The sequence below is a fragment of the Sminthopsis crassicaudata genome, chromosome 2 (genome assembly GCF_048593235.1).
Source record: "Sminthopsis crassicaudata isolate SCR6 chromosome 2, ASM4859323v1, whole genome shotgun sequence".
Lineage (NCBI taxonomy): Eukaryota > Metazoa > Chordata > Mammalia > Dasyuromorphia > Dasyuridae > Sminthopsis > Sminthopsis crassicaudata.
Window position 1 is genome coordinate 648,160,530 of NC_133618.1, and position 20,689 is coordinate 648,181,218.

Genomic DNA, 20,689 nt, shown 5'->3' on the forward strand with positions numbered 1-20,689 from the left:
ATAAATTATCTGGGAAAAATCAAGAAAAATAAGTCTGGGAAGGTATCACTGAAGACTGTGGACATCAGGCTTTTAATTGGAAAGTATTAGGGAGTCAACATAGAATTATCATTCATCTACTCAACAAATATTTATTAAATGCCTATTATATACCAGGCATCATGCTAGGATGTTGGGGACACAAAGACAATAACAAAACAAATCCTTGTCCTCCAGAAACTTATATTCTCTTGAGAGAAAATAGCATATACATAACTAAGTAAATTCAAAATACACATGAAGCAATTCAGGAATGGGATACTAGCAACTGGGAAGATCAAGACAGACCTTAAAGATGGCAAAGTGATTAGAATACAAGATCAGGGAATCAAGAAGACCTGAATCCAAGTTCTTCCTTAGACACTCATAAATTGTGTGGCTCTGGGAAAAATATTTAGCCTTCCTTTCCTGAAAAATAGAAATAATAATAACACCTGCCTCCCTAATTGTTATGCAGATCAAATAAGTTATCTTGTAAAGCACTTTGCAAACCTAAAAAACACTATAACTGTTAGGTGTTCTTGTAAAGAATACACTTGAGCACTTGAGCTTGGTCTGAAAGGAAGCAGGAAATTTTAAGAAATGGAGGCAGAGGAGGAGTAAGTGCATTCCAGGCATGATTGAAAGCCTCTACAAAAGCAGAGGCAGCAGCAAGGTTTCAGGCAGAAAATGAGCTGGAAAGAGGCCAGCTTGGCTGAAAGAATGAATGGGTAAGGAAGAATAATGGACAGTAAGACTGGAAAATTGGTGAGGGACAGAGAGTGAAGATGTTTAAAATGTTTCTATTTGATACTAAAAGCAAGAGGAAGCTATTGAAGTTTTTGAGCATGGGAGTGACATGGGCAGACATACACTTTAGGAAAATAATTTATGAGTATCAATTTAATGCCTATGCAGAAGATATATTAAAGTGAAGACAGGCATGGGCCAAGGAGAATAACTTGGTGTTATTGCAGTAGTCTTCAGCAAGCAGTAATAGGGTCTAAATTAGCAGTGGCAATAAAAAGGAGAGATTCAATATAGGATCTGACCTCAATTTCCATATAATTCCATTTAATTCAACAAATATTTACTAAGTGCATGACTCTTCATAATCCTATTTGGGGTTTTCTTAACAAAGATACTACAGTGGTTTGCCATTTTATTCTCTAGCTTTTCTCCAGTTCATTTTATAGTCGAGGAAACTGAGGAAAAGAAGGTTGTGTAACATAATCAGTGTGTGAGGTTCAAACTTGAACTCAGGAGAAAGAGTCTTTCTGACCCAAATCTTGGCACTCTACCTACTACACCACCTAGCTGGCCACTAAATGCCTGACAATGTGCTAGCATCTTGGGAAAGAAAAGGGGAAAACAGCTCTTGTTCTCATGGAGTTTACATTCCACTTGGAGCCAGCAAAGGGAAGAGAACCGAATCATGGATTCAGAATGACAAGGACCTAAGAAATCACCTAGTCTAGCCTTTCTCTTTACAAAGAGCTAAACTGACTCAGAGGAAATGCCCCGTCTGACAGCACTCCAGCTCCTGGGATTGAACAGAAATCTGATTCAAAGCTCAGGCCTCTTACTACTCTGCTTTAAGTTCTCATCTATCACAGGACCAGTGACAAAAGCCTAGATTTTTACTGCTGGAGGAGGGCCTGAGAGAAGAAAGTAAGGCTGATTAGACCAGAGAAGGCTTAAGGGGCATGAGACAGCTGTCTTCAAGTCTTTGGAGGGATATTATGGAAGAAAAATTATATCTGTTCTATTTAGTCCCAGAGGGTAGAATTAGAATCAAGTCATAAAAGTTACCGAAGCAGATTCCAGTTCAATATTTTTAAAAAATCAATAAATAACCCAAAACACCCAGAAACATTTATAATTGTATAAAAGTGAAGTGACCCTCTTCAGAATGTTTCTTTTAGTTTAAATCAGGAATTCCTAACCTGGGAAATGTGTATCCCTAAGGGATATAACAATCTTATCAAAGGGGAATCAGATAATTGTTTTAACTATGTCATCCTATTGAAATCTTTTTTTATATGAAGGTACCCGATAAATTCTAGAATTTTCACTTTTCATATCAAATAAAGTGTAAGTCATTTCAGGCCAGACCAATGGATTTTGTTTGATTAAGCACATTTATATTGGATTTGGGTTTTCTTTTGCCTTACAAAACAAACAAACAATTGTGGGGTGGGAGAGACAAACAGGAGGACTAGGGAGGGAGTTGCCAAAAGAAAAAGAAAAGAGTATAATGGAACAAATATTTTTTAAATGCACAAGAAAAAATAGAAAGAGGTCAGAAAGATTCAAAGACAAATAGGACAGCTTTGGAAGTTACAAGCCAAATTTATTATGTACATTAAAAAATAAGCTGTAGATAAATAAGATTCATAATTTCATGTATAAATATATTATTCTCTGTTCTACTATGTAAGTGGAAATGCTCATTTCATTTGAATTTTGACTTCAATTAATTTTAATGAAAGGGAGTTTAGTTGAGAGATTTGAGTACCAAAAATAAAAATAACAAGGAACCCCTTACTGTTTTAGAGCAAGAAAGGTTCTGAAGAATCAGTTAATTCAATGCCACCATACAGATGAAGAAACCAAGCCTAAGAATAATGAAGTGGCTTGCCCAATTAAATAGTATATCCAGAATCCTCTGAATCCAGATTCAGACCTATTGTTAACTATGTTTTGTTGTCTCTCTCTAATATGCTGCTGATTTTAAGAGGTCTTTCAGTGGACTTCTTCCTTTGTTCATGATATTTTGGAAGTATTTCCCCTCAGTCAGGAGGCTGGAACTGAGGAATTAATGGACTTTGAAACTAGGAGGAGCATCCACCAGCCTACCAGCATTCATTAAGTGTTTAGGATGTACCAAGAACTACACGAGGAACTTACAATCAAAAGACATCATAAAAAAGACATTTACAACAACTTAGTAAATATAAGAAAAGAACAGGGGTCTCAGAGTCAGGTGTTGGTGCTAATAACCAGGAGGTTTAAGAAGGTAGAAGATAGTACCTGAGCTGGGCTTTGAAGGAGCTAGAGATCCTGAATCAGGAATAGAAAGGGAGGGCACTCCAGAAAAGGAGCAGATATGGGAGCTGGGATTCATATATCAGTAATTAGGAAGTCAGTTTGGCCAAAATTTGGAGTTAATAAAGGGGATAAAGTAATATAGAAAGGTATGTGGGAGCCAGACTGTGGAAGGCTTTAATGGGAAGCCCAAAAGATTTTGTATTATATGCTATAAGTAATGAGGCGCCAACAATGGTTTTTGAGTATGTAAGTGTAGATGTATTCAGATCTGAGTTTCAGGAATATCTATTTAGCAGGCTTCTGATAGAACTTGCTAATTAATTAGAAGTAAGAGGCAAAAGAAGAGGAAATGTAAAAAAATAATAGGAAGGCAAGAGAATCTCTGGAACAACAGCCTGACAGAAGAATTGGGCCAAGTGTCTGAGCCATGAGGGAAGGGAGTTCGGGCAAGTAGGTCACTGCCCTCATTCCCACCTTGACTTTAGCATCCCAACTCTAAATGTCAGATGAGCATGGCCCTCCTTCCCTGCTCTAACTGGGGTCAAACTCCTGGCCATTCTCATGGAAGAAAAACAGTTCCTATCCCTTCTTCCCTTTTTTAAAGATTCTTCAGGGACTTGAATGAATCAACTTTAATAGGTTTATTATGCAATGATGAGCTCATGGATAAATGATTCCACCCGTCCACAATTATTCAGATGTAGGTCACAGCAAATTCTGCCTGAGTAGGAGAATCCAGACATTAATTAAGTGAGAATCAATGGCCAACCCTCCACCCAGCCTTCAAACCCCCAACTGGGGGAAAGGGCATGCTATGCTGAGGGTGGAGTGTGGCCAGGGCAGCACTCTGAGAATTCTGCCACAGGCCCTACCATTTGGCCCTACAAATAGCCAGATGATCATTAGAATACAAGTGACCATCAGGAGAAGGAAGACTATCATGGAAGAGGTGGGCACATGGACACACAGTGGGAGCCAGCTGGCAAAACTCCTTGTCCCAGGCATTAGGGCAACAAAGGACAGAAATTTAGAGATCCCAAAGTCATCAGCCATTTCTCTAGGTCTAACTGGGCTATTCTTCATGTGCAAAGGGAACACTCCTTTTCCAAGGGGAGGATTATTCTGGACAACCTCCTTTTGCACCCAAGTCACCTTGTGACTACTTTCAGGCATCTATAAGATGGCAGAGTTAGTGGAAGGAGTTCCAGGCCTACAGTCAGAGGGACCTGAGTCATGGTACAGAAATTTAGAGGTCATTTAATCCTCTCATAGGATTCTACCTCTGTAGTTAGAAAGGAACTCCGGATGTCATCTAGCCCAAATCATTTTACAGATAAAAAGATTAAGATCAATAAAAAGCAAAATGACATATCTAAGTTCACACAAGTTCTAAATGGCAGAGCTGGATTTGAACATAGCCCCTAATTCTAAATTTAATTCTCCAAATCAAACCTCTTTCCCTTATACCATGATGTCTTTGAAGTAGAATAATTATAATTCATAAAAGTGTAGTTTTCTTATTACTACAAAAAATAGTTAATATCCATGTAGCAATTATTATGTCCCAGGTACTATGCTAAGTACTTTACAAATATTATCTCATTTGATCCTCACAACAACCTTAAGAAGTAGGTACTATTATTATTCTCATTTCACAGTTGAAGAAATTGAAGTAGATAATAAGTAGTTGTCCAGAGTTACAAAGCTAGTAGGTATTGGAGGCTACATTTGAACTCAGTTCTTCCTCCGTTCTAGCCAAGGCTCTATCTGTCGTACCACCTAGCAATCAATTCTGTGAATGGTGGTGGTGGGGGGGAACTTCTCCAGAACTGTTATTTTTCATATTGTACAGGGTCGTTTGTTTAAGGAAAGATATGAATCAGATTTCCATAGTCTCAGCTTGAAAAGGTGATACTCTCAGCTCTGCTCTGGCTGATGGGTGCTGGCCCTTCAAAGCCCTCCTCTCAAGTCCCCCTTCTCAACTTAATTATAGCTTGCTGTGGTCATGGGCTGCAGCAAGTTCATTTTCATTCCCTTTTGTTACCAATAAAAGCTCATTGTTCCCATCCCCAAACAGGCCCATCTCCCCCTGACCCAACAAGCCCGCAGGACACAAGTAAATTGCCTTCTAACCAACTCATGACCTCTCCATTTTTTCATTAAACAAGTTGACTCTTAGAATTTTTAGAGCCTGGGCTGCCCATGAGGCTATAAGGGAGTGAGGGTGGGGGATCAGCGACCCCATTCCTACCCTGAGCTTTCTTCTCCTTCCTCCAGCCTTTACTGGAGGGATGGTCTCAGATAAGAAGTACCAGTGTAGAGAAAAGAAGGATCTTATACCATAGTGACAACTGGATTCTCCAGACTTCTACTCCCTTGAGCCATGGAGGATCTAAGTGGATAGCATTCAGCATGTCAAAGATTTTGAACACTGTGGGTTCTTTTCCCAAACAGAAAAGCACTTAGAGCCTAACTCAGCCTTAAGAGAAGTATAATATCCAACCTAGGGAAATGATTGCTCCCCCATAGGCTATCCTAGTTAGACCACATTTGTAGTATTGCATTGAGTTCTGAGCACTTAGAATAATGTTAAACAAGAGAAAGTACCCAGATTGAGGGGTAGATAAGAGATGAAAGAGCTTGTTCTGGAGTTAAGACCTGAGTTCAAATCTAGAATCACTTACTAGCTATAGGACCTTGGTCAAGTCACTAAGCCTATTTGCCTCAGTTTCGTCATCTGTAAAATGAGCTGAAGAAGGAAATGGCAAGCTGCTCCAATATTTTTTTACCAAGGAAACCCCAAATGGGGTCATGAAGAACTGAACAGAATTGAAGTGAATGAACAATAAAGAGAGTATCCAGAGCAGATATTAAAGATTAGACTGGATGAAATTCCATTGAAGGAAATGAGGATATTTAGTCCCACAGAAGAGAAAATACAAGTGGGCTATAATAGTTAACTTCAAGCATTTGAAGGGCTTTTATTTGAAAAAGGAAAAAAATCCATCCTGTTAGCAGATCTAGGAATAATGAGTGGAAGTTTCAAGGAGAAAGTTTCAGGCTGTATGTAAAGCAATATGTCCTGATCATTAGAGATGTTTACTAATTGCATGAAAAGCCTCTAGAGAAAATAAGTTCTCCCTCATTGGACATCTTCAAGAAAAAGCTTGATAGCTATTTGTCAGGTATGATGTAAATACTTTTTCAGATAAGAATGGGACTTGATAACCTCTGAATTCTCTTTAATTTGAAGATCTATACTATGAGACAGTGTATCTTCATACACAAAGGGAAGATCACTAGGATTTGTCTAATTTAGTTTTTGTCCCAGTTCTGGCACTCCCCATGTGACCATGGGCAAGTCATTTAAATGCTTTGTGCTTTAGTTTCCTTGTGTGTAAAACAAAGGAGTTGGATTAAATGATTTCTATTATCCATTCCAATTTTAAAGATCTATTTGTACCAGGACTGGGAATCTGGAAGCCTGCATTTTAATCTTAGCTTTCTTATTAACTACTTCAACTCTTTCTCTGGACTTTGCCACCACAACTCAACCTTCTTTCTCTATCCCTGTGGGACCCTTTTCCTATTGGTGAATTCTTCTAGAAACATCCATTTTTGGGAAGGGTCCCAACCAAATCTTGCCTCTTTTTTAGGACTTTGACAATTCATCTCCATCAATACCCCCTTTTTCAATTGCCCTTTATGTTCTGTCTTCCTTCACTGGATATAATCTCTTTGAAGACATGGGCTATTTTTTGCTTGTTTTTATATCTCCTCTATTTATTACAGTGACTGATATCTTTAAGGTCTTAATAAAGGCTTGTTGGCTGATTACCTGTTTGACTTTAGGTAAATTATTTTACCTTTGTCTCTATTTCCTTAGTTCTGAAATTAATAGAAAGTTGGTTTAGATGAAGTCTAGAGTATACTCCAGCTCTGAGACTATTCTAAAAGACAATAGATTAAGAAGAAAGATCACTCTGGACTGATCAGTTTTCACAGAAAACATGAGGCCAGAATTAGTTCTTTAAAATGAACATGATTCTTTTTTGTTGGAGGAAAGAACTGGAAACAAAGAAGGCACTGTGCTAAAATTAGGAAGAAAGGAAGGAAGGCACGGTAAAAGACTGTTCCTAGTCTCAAGGAACTCACAATCTAATAAAGGAGACAACATGAAAACAACCATTGGTAAATATAAATGTGTGTGAGTGTGCATGTGTGTGTAAAGACAAAGGGGGAGAGGGAAGAGAAAGGAAAGAGAGAGGAGAAAAAATGGACAGAATCAAATAAATAACAGGGAAGACACTAGGATTAAGGGGGATTGGGAAAGGCTTTCTGTAGAAGTGGTAAAAGGCAAAAGATTGAGCAAATGATAGTATTTATATACAATGGGATAAGAAATGACAAAAGGGAAGTATTCTGAGAAATCTAGAAGATTTGTGTAAACTAATGAGTAAAATGAACAGAAGCAGAAAAACAATTTCTATAATGGCTAGTTCATTGAAAAAGAAAAAGATTGAAAGACTCCATTGGATGCAATACTCAGTCATGACTCCAGAAGACTGATGATGAAGCTCCCTCCTTCTGGCAGAGAAATGATGGACTAGAAATGCAGAAGGAGGCATACATTTTCAGAAACAACCATATATCATTTTTTTCTTCTCTGTACTTATTTGTCATAAGAGAAGGCTTTTGTGAGTGAAGAAAGGAAAGGGGAGCTTAGTGGTAGTGACACCAACAAAGAAAGAACATGAATGAAATGCTTAAAATACACAGAGGAGAACAGAAGGAAATTCAAAAAGGACCCAGAAAAGCAGAGCAGAATTGCAATTAACAAGTTATTATCTATTCCTCTATCTATTTATTTATCCACCTACCTATTTATCACTTACCTATATATCTATTCACATGTCTATCTACCTATTTGTCTATCTAAGTCTGTCTTCTCTACTAATATCTACTTATCCATTTATTCATATGCACTTTTTTTATCTACCTATGTATATGTGTATGTATATATCTATGTGCTTAATTACCTATCTTTATATATTTTTAAAAATAAGTGGTATAAAATACTAGAGACCCATGATGTCACGTACAACTCTCTTTTTCTGTTCTTCCTATAAGAAATGTTTGTGTTTGTTTACATCTGCCAAGAGTGTAATAATAAGAAAAGTGCATATGGTTCACAAAGACAAAAGAGAAGATACTCACAGAGTGAGTGTTGCACATGCCCTAATTTCTCCCATTCTGTCTTGCTTGACATTTAAGGACTAGGTAGCAATTCTCTAAGGTAAATATTCCAAGACATATCCAACATCCCCAGTAGGTCACTGAGGGAATCGCTGAACTTTGTAGCTCAGATACATCTTTGGGTCCTTCAAAGGAAATAATAAATGGAAGTGGAGGTGAAGCATTGGCATACAAATGAAAGGAATGATGATAACAAGTAAACAGGACCAAATTACAAAATGATGGTGATCGTGCAGTTGCCTGGTTCATCCACTGGGTGGAAGCATTTATGTGAAAGCAAATTGGGACCAGGGTGCCTTGAAAGGGGCAAAACTTGGCTTTCATTGTTGTTTGAGCCACAAAGTTGACTCCTCTGCTACAATCATTTAAAAAGCCCAGTTCTTTCAAGGAGAACTCTACTGTTTTGGGACTGAAGTGAAAAGAGGGTCTCACACTTCATTATTAAATGAGTCGATAAAACTCATATATCAGTATTTCAGAAAGTATTTTCATCCAGTAAGGCACAGTGAGAAGAAGAAAATAGGCATACCAATTTAGGGAGTAGAACCTTTTAAACATGGAATCAGGAAATCTAGGTTCTAAACTTGGCTCTCCCACTGTGTAAACTTGTTCTTTCAATTTGAACAAGTCAGTTCATCTCAGAATCACAGAATCATAGAACTGGGCACTGTGCCCCAATATACCCAACAAGCGGCAGCCCAACCTTTTCTGGGAAGTCCTGAAACCTGCCTAGACATCCCTTTCCACATTTTTCCTTAATTGTTAGAAAGAACTTTTTAGAATCCAAATTTGTCTTTCTGTAATCATTACACTTTGCTTCTTTCTGCCTACATCTTTTTATTCTGTCAGACAGCCTAGCATTGATTAATGACTGGATTCTGTGCTAAGTGCCTTGGATACAAAGAAAAGAAAAGTCCTGGCTTTACAGAAGGTCACAATCTAATGGGGGAGACATCATGCAAGCAACTATATAAAAACAAACTATATTCATGATAAATTGACAATAAAGTTCATGATAACCTCAGAGGAAAGTCACTCACATTGAGGAGGACTCACATTGAGGAGGAAAAACTTCATTTAGAGAGTAGGACTGTAGCTGAGGAGTTGGGAGTTGGAAATGAGGAGGGAGAACATTCCTGATATGGGGGACAGCCAGGTAATATAATCAGACTCAGAAGATTGGGTAAATATTCCCTCTTCTTTCAACTAATCTTTGTTTGGCACTGTCTTCAATTCTCTCATCATCCTGATGGCCCTCCTCTGAATGAACTCTGTTTTGTCAACTTATATCCTAAAATATAGCATTTACAACTGAATATAATAATATTCCATATATACTCAGCTAGATTACAGTGGGGCTCTTAAATCATATATTCTTGATATAATTCCTCTATTAATTCAACTTGATAATAGAATTAACTTTTTTTGGTTGCCGAAACACTTTGTCCAAACATATTAAACTTTCAGTTCTTTAAAATTTCCAGATATTTTTCACAAGTTTTATTGTATAACTATATCTTTTTGTCTTGAATTACTTCAGTTGATTTCTTAGACCCTATGTCAAACTTTACATTTATTTTTAAAATATTAGCTTTTTATCTTCAAAATATATTTAAAGATAGTCTTCAACATTCACCCTTGTACAACCTTGGCTCCAAGTGTTTCTTCTTCCCTTCCCCAGCCCCATCCCCTAGACAGCAGGTAATCCAATATATGTTAAATATGTACAATTCTTCTATGCATAGTTCCACATTTACCTTGCTGCACAAGAAAAATCAGATCAAAAATAAAACAATGAGAAAGAAAACAAAAAACAAGCAAACAACAAAAAAGGTGAAAATACTGTGTTGTGATCCACATTCAGTTCTCTTTCTGGTTGGCTCTCTCTATTATAAGTCTCTCTCTATTATAAGTCTATTGAAATTGGCCTGAATTACATCGTTGTTGAAAAGAGCCACATCCACCAAACTTTACATTTATGTCCACTTAACTTCATCTTTTTAGATTTATCCAATCATTATAGCAAGTTGAGAGCTTCTTGGAACTCACTTCTGTCAACAGTCATACTCAATATCCTTCCCAGGTTTTTTATCATATCAATTTATTTACCAGTAAATTAATGCACTTGGACCAGATGACTTTTAAGGGATTTTCCAGCTCTAAATTTCTTTGATAACAAAAAGTTAGAAAAAAGTTGAAATAATTCTGCTTTTGTACTTGTTCTTCTGTGCTAATATTTGGTGTGCACTGATGTCCAAGAAGAGCAATGAAACAGAAGCGAGAAGGCAAAGGATATGTTGATGAAATAAGTTGGAAGGTTTGGCTATTTGACATGGTATGCAGTTCCCCTCTTCCCATAAGTCTCCATAGGATAGGAAGATCTCAGTTTCTTAAAGCATATTTTCTGCATTGGTTTTATCAAAAGGGTTCTTTCAGAGATTATGTGTCATCTAAAGCTCACTAGAATCTTCCCATACATAACCTTCCAACATCTAGGATGCTAGATGCTGATTGAAATCACTGACTGTAATCCAAGAGATACCATTGAATTCTAGTACAACTAACACCTTCCCAGTCACTGACCCTTCTACTCTCATTTTCAAAGCTCTCCTAAGAGAAGAAGAGTTTTACCCTCTGAATGTGTCCAGAGAAAGAAGTCTTTTCTTCTTAGGCTGACCAGGTGGAACAGAGTCAGGAAGGTGAGACTCCGATGCCTGAAAAAAGAAAGGAACAAGCGTAAGGGTGGACAAGTATTATTCCTATCAGTCACAAAGAATTAGAGTTGGAAGCAAATAAAGCAGCTGATTCAAAGAATCATGGGGTCATAGATTTCAAGCTGGTAAGGATGAGCCTTAGAGGCCATCTAGTCTATTTATTTTATAGTTATAGAAGAAGATGTCCATTGTCCAGTGGATTATTAAAGATCACTCAGCTAGCATTTTAAACCTAGGTATTCTTGTCTCCAACTCTAACAGATTGCTTACCTGGATAAGAAGAGTCTTGACTCCCATCCTAATGATTTTAATATCCTTTTGGCTGCACTTATTTTGAGGGCACTTTAAAGATGTCTCCACTCTATATATGGAAAAATAAAGGCCCAATGTATGGCAAAGTGACTAACATCAAGGATAAACTAAAAATAGACTGCCTGGGACTTTGTGAGTCTATACCATATACTGACAAGATAGATTTTCCTATGGTATAAGGCTATTTGAAAATAACTTACAAAAAGAAGCTCAAAAACCCTTTCAATAAAACAAATAAGCAATGTCTCTATTAATGTATTTAAGATTACTATTCATATCCACTGGGAAAGAAAACTCTGCCATTAATATAGAGAATAAATTTCCTTGCCCTCCCTTTAATTCAGAAGAGAATTGCAAAGCCAAATTTCTGTCAGTGATCAAAGAATCAGCAATATCAAGCTCAGTTAGAAGGAACTCATCTGCCATAAGCAGAGAAGAAATATGGATACATGCAGACCAAGGAAAGAGAACTCAAAACTAGAAGGCCATAAAAGAAATGGAGAAAATGAAAAAATATGAACATTAAACTGAATGATCTCTAAGGTGCCTTCCTGTTCTAAAATTCTCTAAGTCTATGAGGTTCAAGATAGGTGAAAATCAAACCAGTAGAATAAAAAACATTTTTAAATTTGACCAATATGGGGATTTGCTTTACCTGACTGGAAATGTTTGTCTTCCTTTTGTTTTGGTAGAGAAGAGATAGTAGGAAGAAAAAAACCTTAATTTTTAAAATAAAATTTCATTTCAAAATATTTAGGTGATATTCGTAGTTGACAGATCCATAAAGCAATATTTAGGGAAGTAAAAGACATTAGTCATAGTCCCCAGTCTCTTGAGAATGACAACATTGAAGATTCACTAGAATTCTCCCAAATTATTCCCTAGTGCCCTGGCAGAGGTAGATGTTGGATCAGAAAAGAGCAGTGCAATGGTTGGTCTGATGGTGCTTTGTTTTGATCTTCATCTCTTACCTCTCTTATCTAGGATGTCTCTCCCATGAGCTTACTTATGTAAAAATATCAACAAAGTTTCTCCCACATGCCCTAGATGTTTAGATCTGAGAGAGAACTTAAAAGCCATTTAGTCTAAAAAGCCATTTTATAAATGGCAAATAGAAACCAAGACTATCACTGTCACACTATCAAATGTGACTTGGCCAAGGTCACAAGATAATAGCTAGAAAGGCTGGGATACTAAACTGAAGCTCTGTCACTCTAAATTGAGCATGCTTTCCACTATAGCATAATGTCCTTAAAGATAATGATACAAATTCTGAAGCAACACTGGATATCAGAAAGTGAATGAAACAGATAAAGAGAAGGTGACAGAGAGGTGTCTATATATATATAGACACCTCTTTGTACATATACTCCTAATATATATATACAAGGTAATTTTGATGGGTTGCTACCCCCCAAAATAAAATAAATCAGGCTAATAAAAATGCAAGTTATTCCCCAATGGATAAATGGCCAAAGGATATGAGCAGAAAGTTTTAGATAAAGAAATTTAAATTATGAGTAGTCATGTAAAAAAAATCCTCTAAATCACTATTGATCAGACAAATGCAAATTAAAACAACTCTGAGGTACCACCTCACACCTAGCCGAGTGTCTAATGTGACAAAAAAAATGGAAAATGTTATGTTAGAAAATGTGAGAAAACTGGGACACTAACATACTCTTGATGAAATTGTAAACTGATCTAACCACTCTAGAAAGCAATTTGAAACTATGCCCAAAGGGCTATAAAACTGTGCAATACTTTTGAAGCATAAATATCACTGCTAGGTTTATATCCCAAAGACATTCAAAAAAATGGGGAAGGACCCATTTGTACAAAATATTTATAGCAACTCTTTCTGGGGTAGTTAAGAACTGGAAGTTAAAGGGATGCCAATCATTTGGGGGGTTATTAAGCTAGTTGTGTTATGATTACAATGGAATTGTATTGTAGTATAAGAAATGATGAGAGGATGATTTAAAAAAAAAAAACTTGGGAAGACTTGTATGACCCATTGCATGGTGAAGTGAACAAAACCAAGAGAATTTTGGACGCAATCACAGCAATATTATTTGATAGAGAACCATGAATAACAGCTATTCTCAGCAATACAATGATCCAAGACAATCCCAAAGGACTAATGAAGCATACTATGCACCCTACCCTCAGAGAAAGAACTGATATTGATTGAATATAGATTGAAGCATACTATTTTTCACTTCCTTTTATTTTTTTCATTTTATTCATTTTGTAGAATATGACTAATATGGAAATGTTTTACATAATTGTATATGTATAATCTATATCTGATGGCTTACTCTCTTGAGGAGGGGGCAAAGGAGTGAGGGAGGGATAGAATTTGAAATTTAAATAAAAATGTTTAAAAAAGTTAAAAGGGAGGGAAGCAGAGACATTAGAGATGTAGAGGGAGGAAGACAAGACAGCAATAGAGGCAAAACGAGAAGGATAAAGAAATAGAGATGCAGTGGGGAGGGGAGAAAGATAAAAATATAGTAGAGAAGAAGAAACACAGAAAGAGAGGGAAGCAGAGAGAGATGGATAAAGGGATGGGAAAGAAAGAAAGGAAAGAGAGAGAGAGAGAGAGAGAGAGAGAGAGAGAGAGAGAGAGAGAGAGAGAGAGAGAGAGAGAGAGAGAGATCAATAGAATGTGTAAATAAGCTGTTAAAACTTTCTCTACAAAGAGATCTCTGAAACAGCATTTTTTCCCCAAAACCTGCCAATTGTATTAAATAAATCCTTCCTTGCTGGACATAGAAAACCAAGTCTTATTAAGTGGTAGAGGCAACATAGCAGGATGAAGGGAGTCAAGAGAAACAGAGGGGGTCCAGAGGTAATTGTGAAAATGGACTACTCTGCCTCTTAGGTAGTGTGTTCTTACTCTCTAACTCCCAGAGTTCAAGTCCATTAATAAAACTGCCCCTGTCATGTGCAATCTGCCCTCCCATCCCTCTGCATGAGGGAAGTTGACATGTTAATGTTTGCATGCTGGTCAGGCGGAGTAAAGCCTTCATTAGATTTTAGAAAGCTCTTCTCCCTGGCCAGGCCTGTGGTCTGGCTTCGATTGAATTACCAAGCTAAACAGAACAGGAAGGAACTGCTCCCCTAATTCTGTTTGATGGCTCTCTTTATCATTTTCAGTTGCCAGACTGAGCATAGCTGGTCTCCCCTGCCTTAAGAAGGGGTCACAAGTTGGTACTTTCTGGCTCCAGAGGAAGTCACTGTCTGTACAGAATGGTGACCAGCACTGAGACCCAGCTGAGGCTTCTGGAATCCTCTTATTCCAAAGGAAACCTTTTGTAGCTGGTGTTTGGAGAGTGAGGGGAGTACAGAGGCAAGAGTTGAGTTTAGAACCTGGGAGCAGGGAATTTGGGGGAAGTGACCTAAATCACTGCAGAATTGTCAGAAGGTATTGTATTGGCTATAATTTGGCTAATTGAATAACAGCTTATTTTCATAAAATAAAGTTTAAATTCCCTTTGATCTTCACAAAACTTAAGCCAGGAAAGGCAGTCTGGTGCAGTAGAAAGAATGGCTGATTTTGGAATTAGAGTAACTGAGTTCAAGTATGCACTTTGTCATTGAGATCAAGTGCTGGTAATTTAATCTTCCATGGCTCAGTTTTCCATATCTGTAAAATAAAGCTCTCTGATATCCCTTCTAGGCCAAGATCTAGGCTATAATCTTATGGAGGTCAGCCTGTATGCCCTTTAAAGTTTAGCTCTCAATCTGATTATCCTACGTTTGAATTTGAAGGAACAGGAACTGATGGGTTGGGATGGAAAAACACTATACTTAGAATATCTGGACTTATCTCATTTCTGACATGCAATTTATACAATTCATTCAAAGGCCTCAGTTTCCTCATCTGTAAAATGGAGATGATAATAAGGGTATACCTTAAAAGATTTGTGAAGTAAACTGTCAGAAGAATGGTGCAGTGGATAGAGCATTTAGTCCAAGTCAGGGAGTTTCATTTTCCTTAGTTCATATTTGCCTCACACACTTGTTATGTGACCCTGGCCAAGTCATTTAATCTTGTTTGCTTCAGTTTCCTCATCTGTAAAATGAGATGAAGAAGATAGCAAAGTACTCCAGCATCTTTGCCAAGAAAGTCCCAAAGGGGGTCACAAAGAGCCAGACACAATTGAACCACAGCAAACTCTGGGAAAATCACAAAGCTTGCTTAGATGAATGTGACCTCCTATTATTAGGGAAATGGGGGACCGGGCTTGGGCCAAGGTGGAGGATGTGTGAGAAAAAGAGATCCAAGCTCAGTTCACTAGGAGATTGGGTTTTTATTTGGGGCCTTTCCCTCTAATTCTCAAGGATTAAGGGCTCCTTGTCTGGATAATTGTCTTGTGTTTAATTAGAGTTATTGAAAGCTCTTTTCCTAATTTACTTTAAGATCCTCAAATGACTGCTTGGAAAAGATGGCCCCCGGAAAGAGCTCTTTGGGGATAGATCTCTGGAACTAATTACAGGCCTAGAGCTTTCTCTCTTTGATTCAGTTTCCAATCTTTGCTTTTTCTTTGCCTGCCTGTTTTTCCTCCCAGGTTCTTTTTCTTCAGTCCTTGAGCTAATTTGGGGGAAGTCACAAGTCAAAAACAGAGAGTCACAGTGACATGTACTTCGGTCTAACCTATTAAAGCCCTAATCAGCCTATAAATTTATTTTACAGCAAGCTGGGAGTATTTAGGCTGGGAGCTGAGGTGAATTTGAAAAGCTAATAAGAAAAAGGAAACATATAAAAGGCCCTCAAAATCCCAAAGATCCTATTGTTGTTAACTAGGAACGTATTAACTTTATGAGTCGTTTTGTTTTAAAGATTAAAAAAAAAAAAAGACAGTCATCCCCAAAATACAACATAAGAACTTGGCAGAGAAGGGAGAAAGTCATAGGAGGGAAAGGGGTACAATCTTGCTTTGTTCTTTACTAATTAAATTGTTCAAGTTGGGAAGGGAAGTTTCTTTGGGATAGAGTGGACCAGGAGAATAGCTATGATCTTGTATTATTATTATTATTACACAAGATTTGTGATTTCTTAAGGCATTGATTTGTCTTTCCATGTGGGAACTAAAAAGACTACTCCTGTATTACTGATAGTATACCAGTATCACAGAATGGGAAGTGGGGGAGTAAAATGGGTGGGGAGGTGCAGTGTGCTGTAGTGGGAAGAACACTCATTCTAGAGTGAGAGTACCCAGGGTTCAAGTCTTAACTTGGGAGAAATCCTATTTAAAATAACTATAGACAATATAAAATATTTGGGAGTCTATTTGCCAAGACAAAGCCAAGAACTATATGGACACAATTATAAAACACATTTCACACATATAAAATTAGATCTAAACAACTGGAAGAATATTAATTGCCCATGGATAGGCTTAGCTAATATAATAGAAATGACAATTCTATCTAAATTAATCTACTAACAAAATTCATCTGAAAGAACAAAAGGTCAAGAATATCAAGGGAATTAATGGAAAAAAACATGCAAAGGAAGGTGGCTTACCCATATCTGACCTAAAACTATATTATAAAGTGGTGGTCATCAAAACCATTTGGTACTGGCTAAGAAATAAAGTAGTGGATCAGTGGAATAGGTTAGGTGCACAAGATACAATAATCAATTACTATAGTAATCAAGTATTTAATAAACCAAAAGACTCAAGCTTCTGTGATAAAAACTCACTATTGACTAAAATTGCTGGGAAAAATTGGAAAATAATATGGCAGAAACTAGGTACTGGCCAACATTTAACTCCATATTTCAAGATAAGGTTGAAATATGTTCATGATTTTAATATAAAGGATGATAATATAAGCAAATGAGTAGAGCAAAGGATAGTCTGCCTATCAGATCTGTGGAGAAGGGAGGAATTTGTGGCCAAAGAAGAACTAGAGAATATTAGAAAATGCAAAATGGATAATTCAGATTATATTAAATTAAAGTTTTTGCACAAATAAAACCAATGAAGCCAAAATTAGAAGGAAAGTAGAAATCTGGGAAACAATTATTACAGCCTATATTTCTAATAAAGGACTAATAATAAAGGACTGAGTCAAATTTATAAAAAATACAGATCATTCCCCAATTGATAGTCAAAGGATATGAACAGACAATTTTCAGATGAAGAAAGGTCATCTATAGTCATATGACAAAATGCTCTAAATCACTATTGATTAGAGAAATAGAAATTAAAACAATTCTGAGGTGCCACTCTATATCTTTCAAACTGGCTAAGATGACAAGAAAAAATAGTGAAAAATGTTGAAGAAGATGTGGGAAAACTGAGACAACAATGCATTGTTGGTGGAGTTGTGAACTGACCTAACCATTCTGGAGAGCAATTGGGAACAATGCCCAAAGGGCTATAAAACTGCATACCTTTTGATCCAGCAGTGTTACTACTGGGTCTGAATCTTAAAGAGATCATAAAAAAGGAAAAAGGACCCATGTACACAAAAATGTGTGTTAACAGCCCCTTTTGTAGCGGGAAGGAATTAGAATTTGAGTGGATGCCCATGAATTGGGGAATTGCTAAATAAGTTATGGTATATGGATGTAATGAAATATAATGGTTCTATAAGAAATGATGAGCAGGCTGATTTCAGAAAAGCCTGGAAAGACTTATATGAACTGATGCTGAGTGAAGTGAGCAGAACCAAGAGAATATCAAACACAGTAACAACATGATGTGATGATCAACTGTGATGGATGTGGCTCTTCTCAACAATGCAGTAATTCAAGGCAATTCCAATAGACTTAGATGGAAAATACCATGAGCATCCAGAAAGAGAACTATAAAGACTGAATATGGATTTAAGCATAGTCTTTTCACCTCTTGTTTGGTTTGTTTCTTGTGGTTTTCCCCCCTTTTGGTCTGATTTTTCTTGATAACATGACAGATATAGAAATATGTTTAAAAGAATTGTATGTCTTTAACAACTATGTCAGCTTACTTGCTGTTTGGGGGATTAGGGAGATAAGGAAGAGAGAAAGAAGAAAATTTGTAATACAAAGTCTTACAAAAAAAAATATTGAAAACTATTTTTATACATATTTGGCAAAATAAAATACTATTGAAAATTTTAATAAAAGTTTGCCTTGGGTGACCTCGAACAAATCACTTAATTTCCATGTAAACTGTAAAATTTGAGTTGTACCTCATGCTTCAGATTTATAATCCTATGAATTCAGAAACCATTCAACCCTTACCTGAAAAATAATCACTATTATAATTGTTCAGATAAATGGTCATCTAATCTCAACTTGAAGATGTGAGAAATGAATATTTCTTATGTTTAGTAATTATTATATTAGGGACAAGTTCTCCCCTTTTCCATTTTCTCATCTAGAAATCAACCAGCATGAGAAATCTCTCTTGAAGATTTACCCAAGCCAAGATCGAATCAGTAAAAGATCTAATCAAGTTTAGGCCACCATTCATAGTGTTTGCTTAGACAGGTCTAGGGAGGTGTGGATTCTCTTTAATATCAAGACAGGTGATATGCAAATTGATGTCTCTTTGACCAAATCATGCCTCCTAAGATAGCCTACCTTATATTTTATTAATCAATCAGATGTAATTAAGCATCCCTAAAGAACATCTTTTTCAAGAGGTATATAAACTGTGACCCCTTCGCCATTAGGGGTCTTTCGGTCTAAGAGAGGCAGCCAAATGACCATCCTTTTATTAGTAATCTGCTGGCCTTATTAATAAAATTATTAAATTACCTAGAGACTATGTCTCTTAAACCTTTTTAAATGTCACAGAGATCTTCAGTGAGAGATAATCCATTATTTCCAGAGACAGACCAATCTACTTTTAGATAATTCTAATTAAGGAGAGATTTCTTTTCTGACATCCAAACCAAATAGCCTTCTTTTCAACATCTACCCACTCATTTTTCCTGGCTCTGCTCTCTGGGGGGATACACATGACTCTAATCCATCTTCCAGATGACAAACTTCCCAGCTATGCTGTCTTATATGAATCTTCTCTACTCCAGATTCAACAGTTGCAATTTCTTCAGTTCATATGACATGGATGCCAAGCCCTTCATCATTCTTATTGTTTTTTTTGGGGGGATGGGCTCCTTCCTAGAATGCTAGGCCTACAATGGAATAACCATATTTCAGAAGTATTCTAGCAAAGTGGAAGTTCAATAAAACTATTCCCACCCCAGACTGCCCCTCAAATTCCCACCCAATATCTGTGTTTTCCTGTAAATTTGTCTTCTTCTTCCTGGTTCTTTGTTAAATCATTTTGGAACTTAGCCTGCTTTGATTGGTGTTGCCCAACTTTGTGATCTTTCTGTGCTTTCCTATGGATCAATATAGGCCCTTATGTTCCATCCCAAAAGTGGTAAATGGAAGTCATGGAGGGAATGGTGGTATATTTCGTACTTTTGCAGTACCAATCAATTAAGGCAGCCTGGTATGATAAAAAGAACTGAGTTCAAATCTTGCTTTATTAGCACTTTGCCTCTGAAGTTCAGTTTCCTCATCTGTAAAATGGTAATAACAACAGTTACAAAACCTATCTCACAGGGGCATTCTGAGGCTCAAATTAGATAATGGATTTGTAATAATTTTGCTTTGTAGCCAGAAAGTTAAGATGATAGCTCATACCTACAAAAGTCAGAGAAGTGTGTATATAATGTCTCATGTGATTCAAACAACTGTAGAATGGGGTTATTGTTATCTTCATTTTTCAAGAGAAGAAAATGAGACTAAAAAAACTAGTAAGTGATTAAGAAAGAATTCAAATTCATATCTTCTTGATTCTATCCCCTTACGTTACACTATCTATACTGCACAATACTATTATTGTTGCTATTAGTAATGGTGATGATGGCTAATGTTAAGTAGTGCTTACTGTGTGCTAAGTGCTTTGTAATTATTATTATCAGGTCCTCATAATAACCCTGGGAATTAGGTGCTACTGTTATCCCCATTTTCCAGAAAAGAAAACTGAAGCAGACAGAAGTTAAAAAATACCTAGGGCAATTCCAATAGACCTGGAATGGAAAATGCCTTTCACATACAGAGAGAGAACTATTGAGACTGAATGTGGAGCAAAGGATAGAATTTTCACTTTTTTGTTTTTTTCTTTCTTGTGTTTTTTTTTAACCTTTTGGTCTGGTTTTTCTCAAACAACATGATAAATATAGAAATATATTTTAAAAGATTGCACATATTTAATCTATATCAGATTGCTTGATATCTTGGAGAAGAGGAAAGGAAGGGAGGGAAATAGAAAAATTTGGAAAACAAAGTCTTATAAAACTAAATATTGAAAACTATATGT

The 20,689-nt window shown here is 36.7% G+C and overlaps 1 protein-coding gene across 1 annotated transcript in view; it reads right to left on the bottom strand.

Annotated features, from left to right (window-relative positions):
- The window catches only part of LOC141553817 (heparan-alpha-glucosaminide N-acetyltransferase-like), a 326,105-nt gene that overhangs the window by 203,485 nt on the left and 101,931 nt on the right, over nt 1-20,689 (bottom strand). The window contains exon 5 of the mRNA XM_074285273.1: nt 10,957-11,039. Coding sequence (XP_074141374.1) covers nt 10,957-11,039 — 83 coding nt within the window. The remainder of the gene's footprint in view (nt 1-10,956; nt 11,040-20,689) is intronic.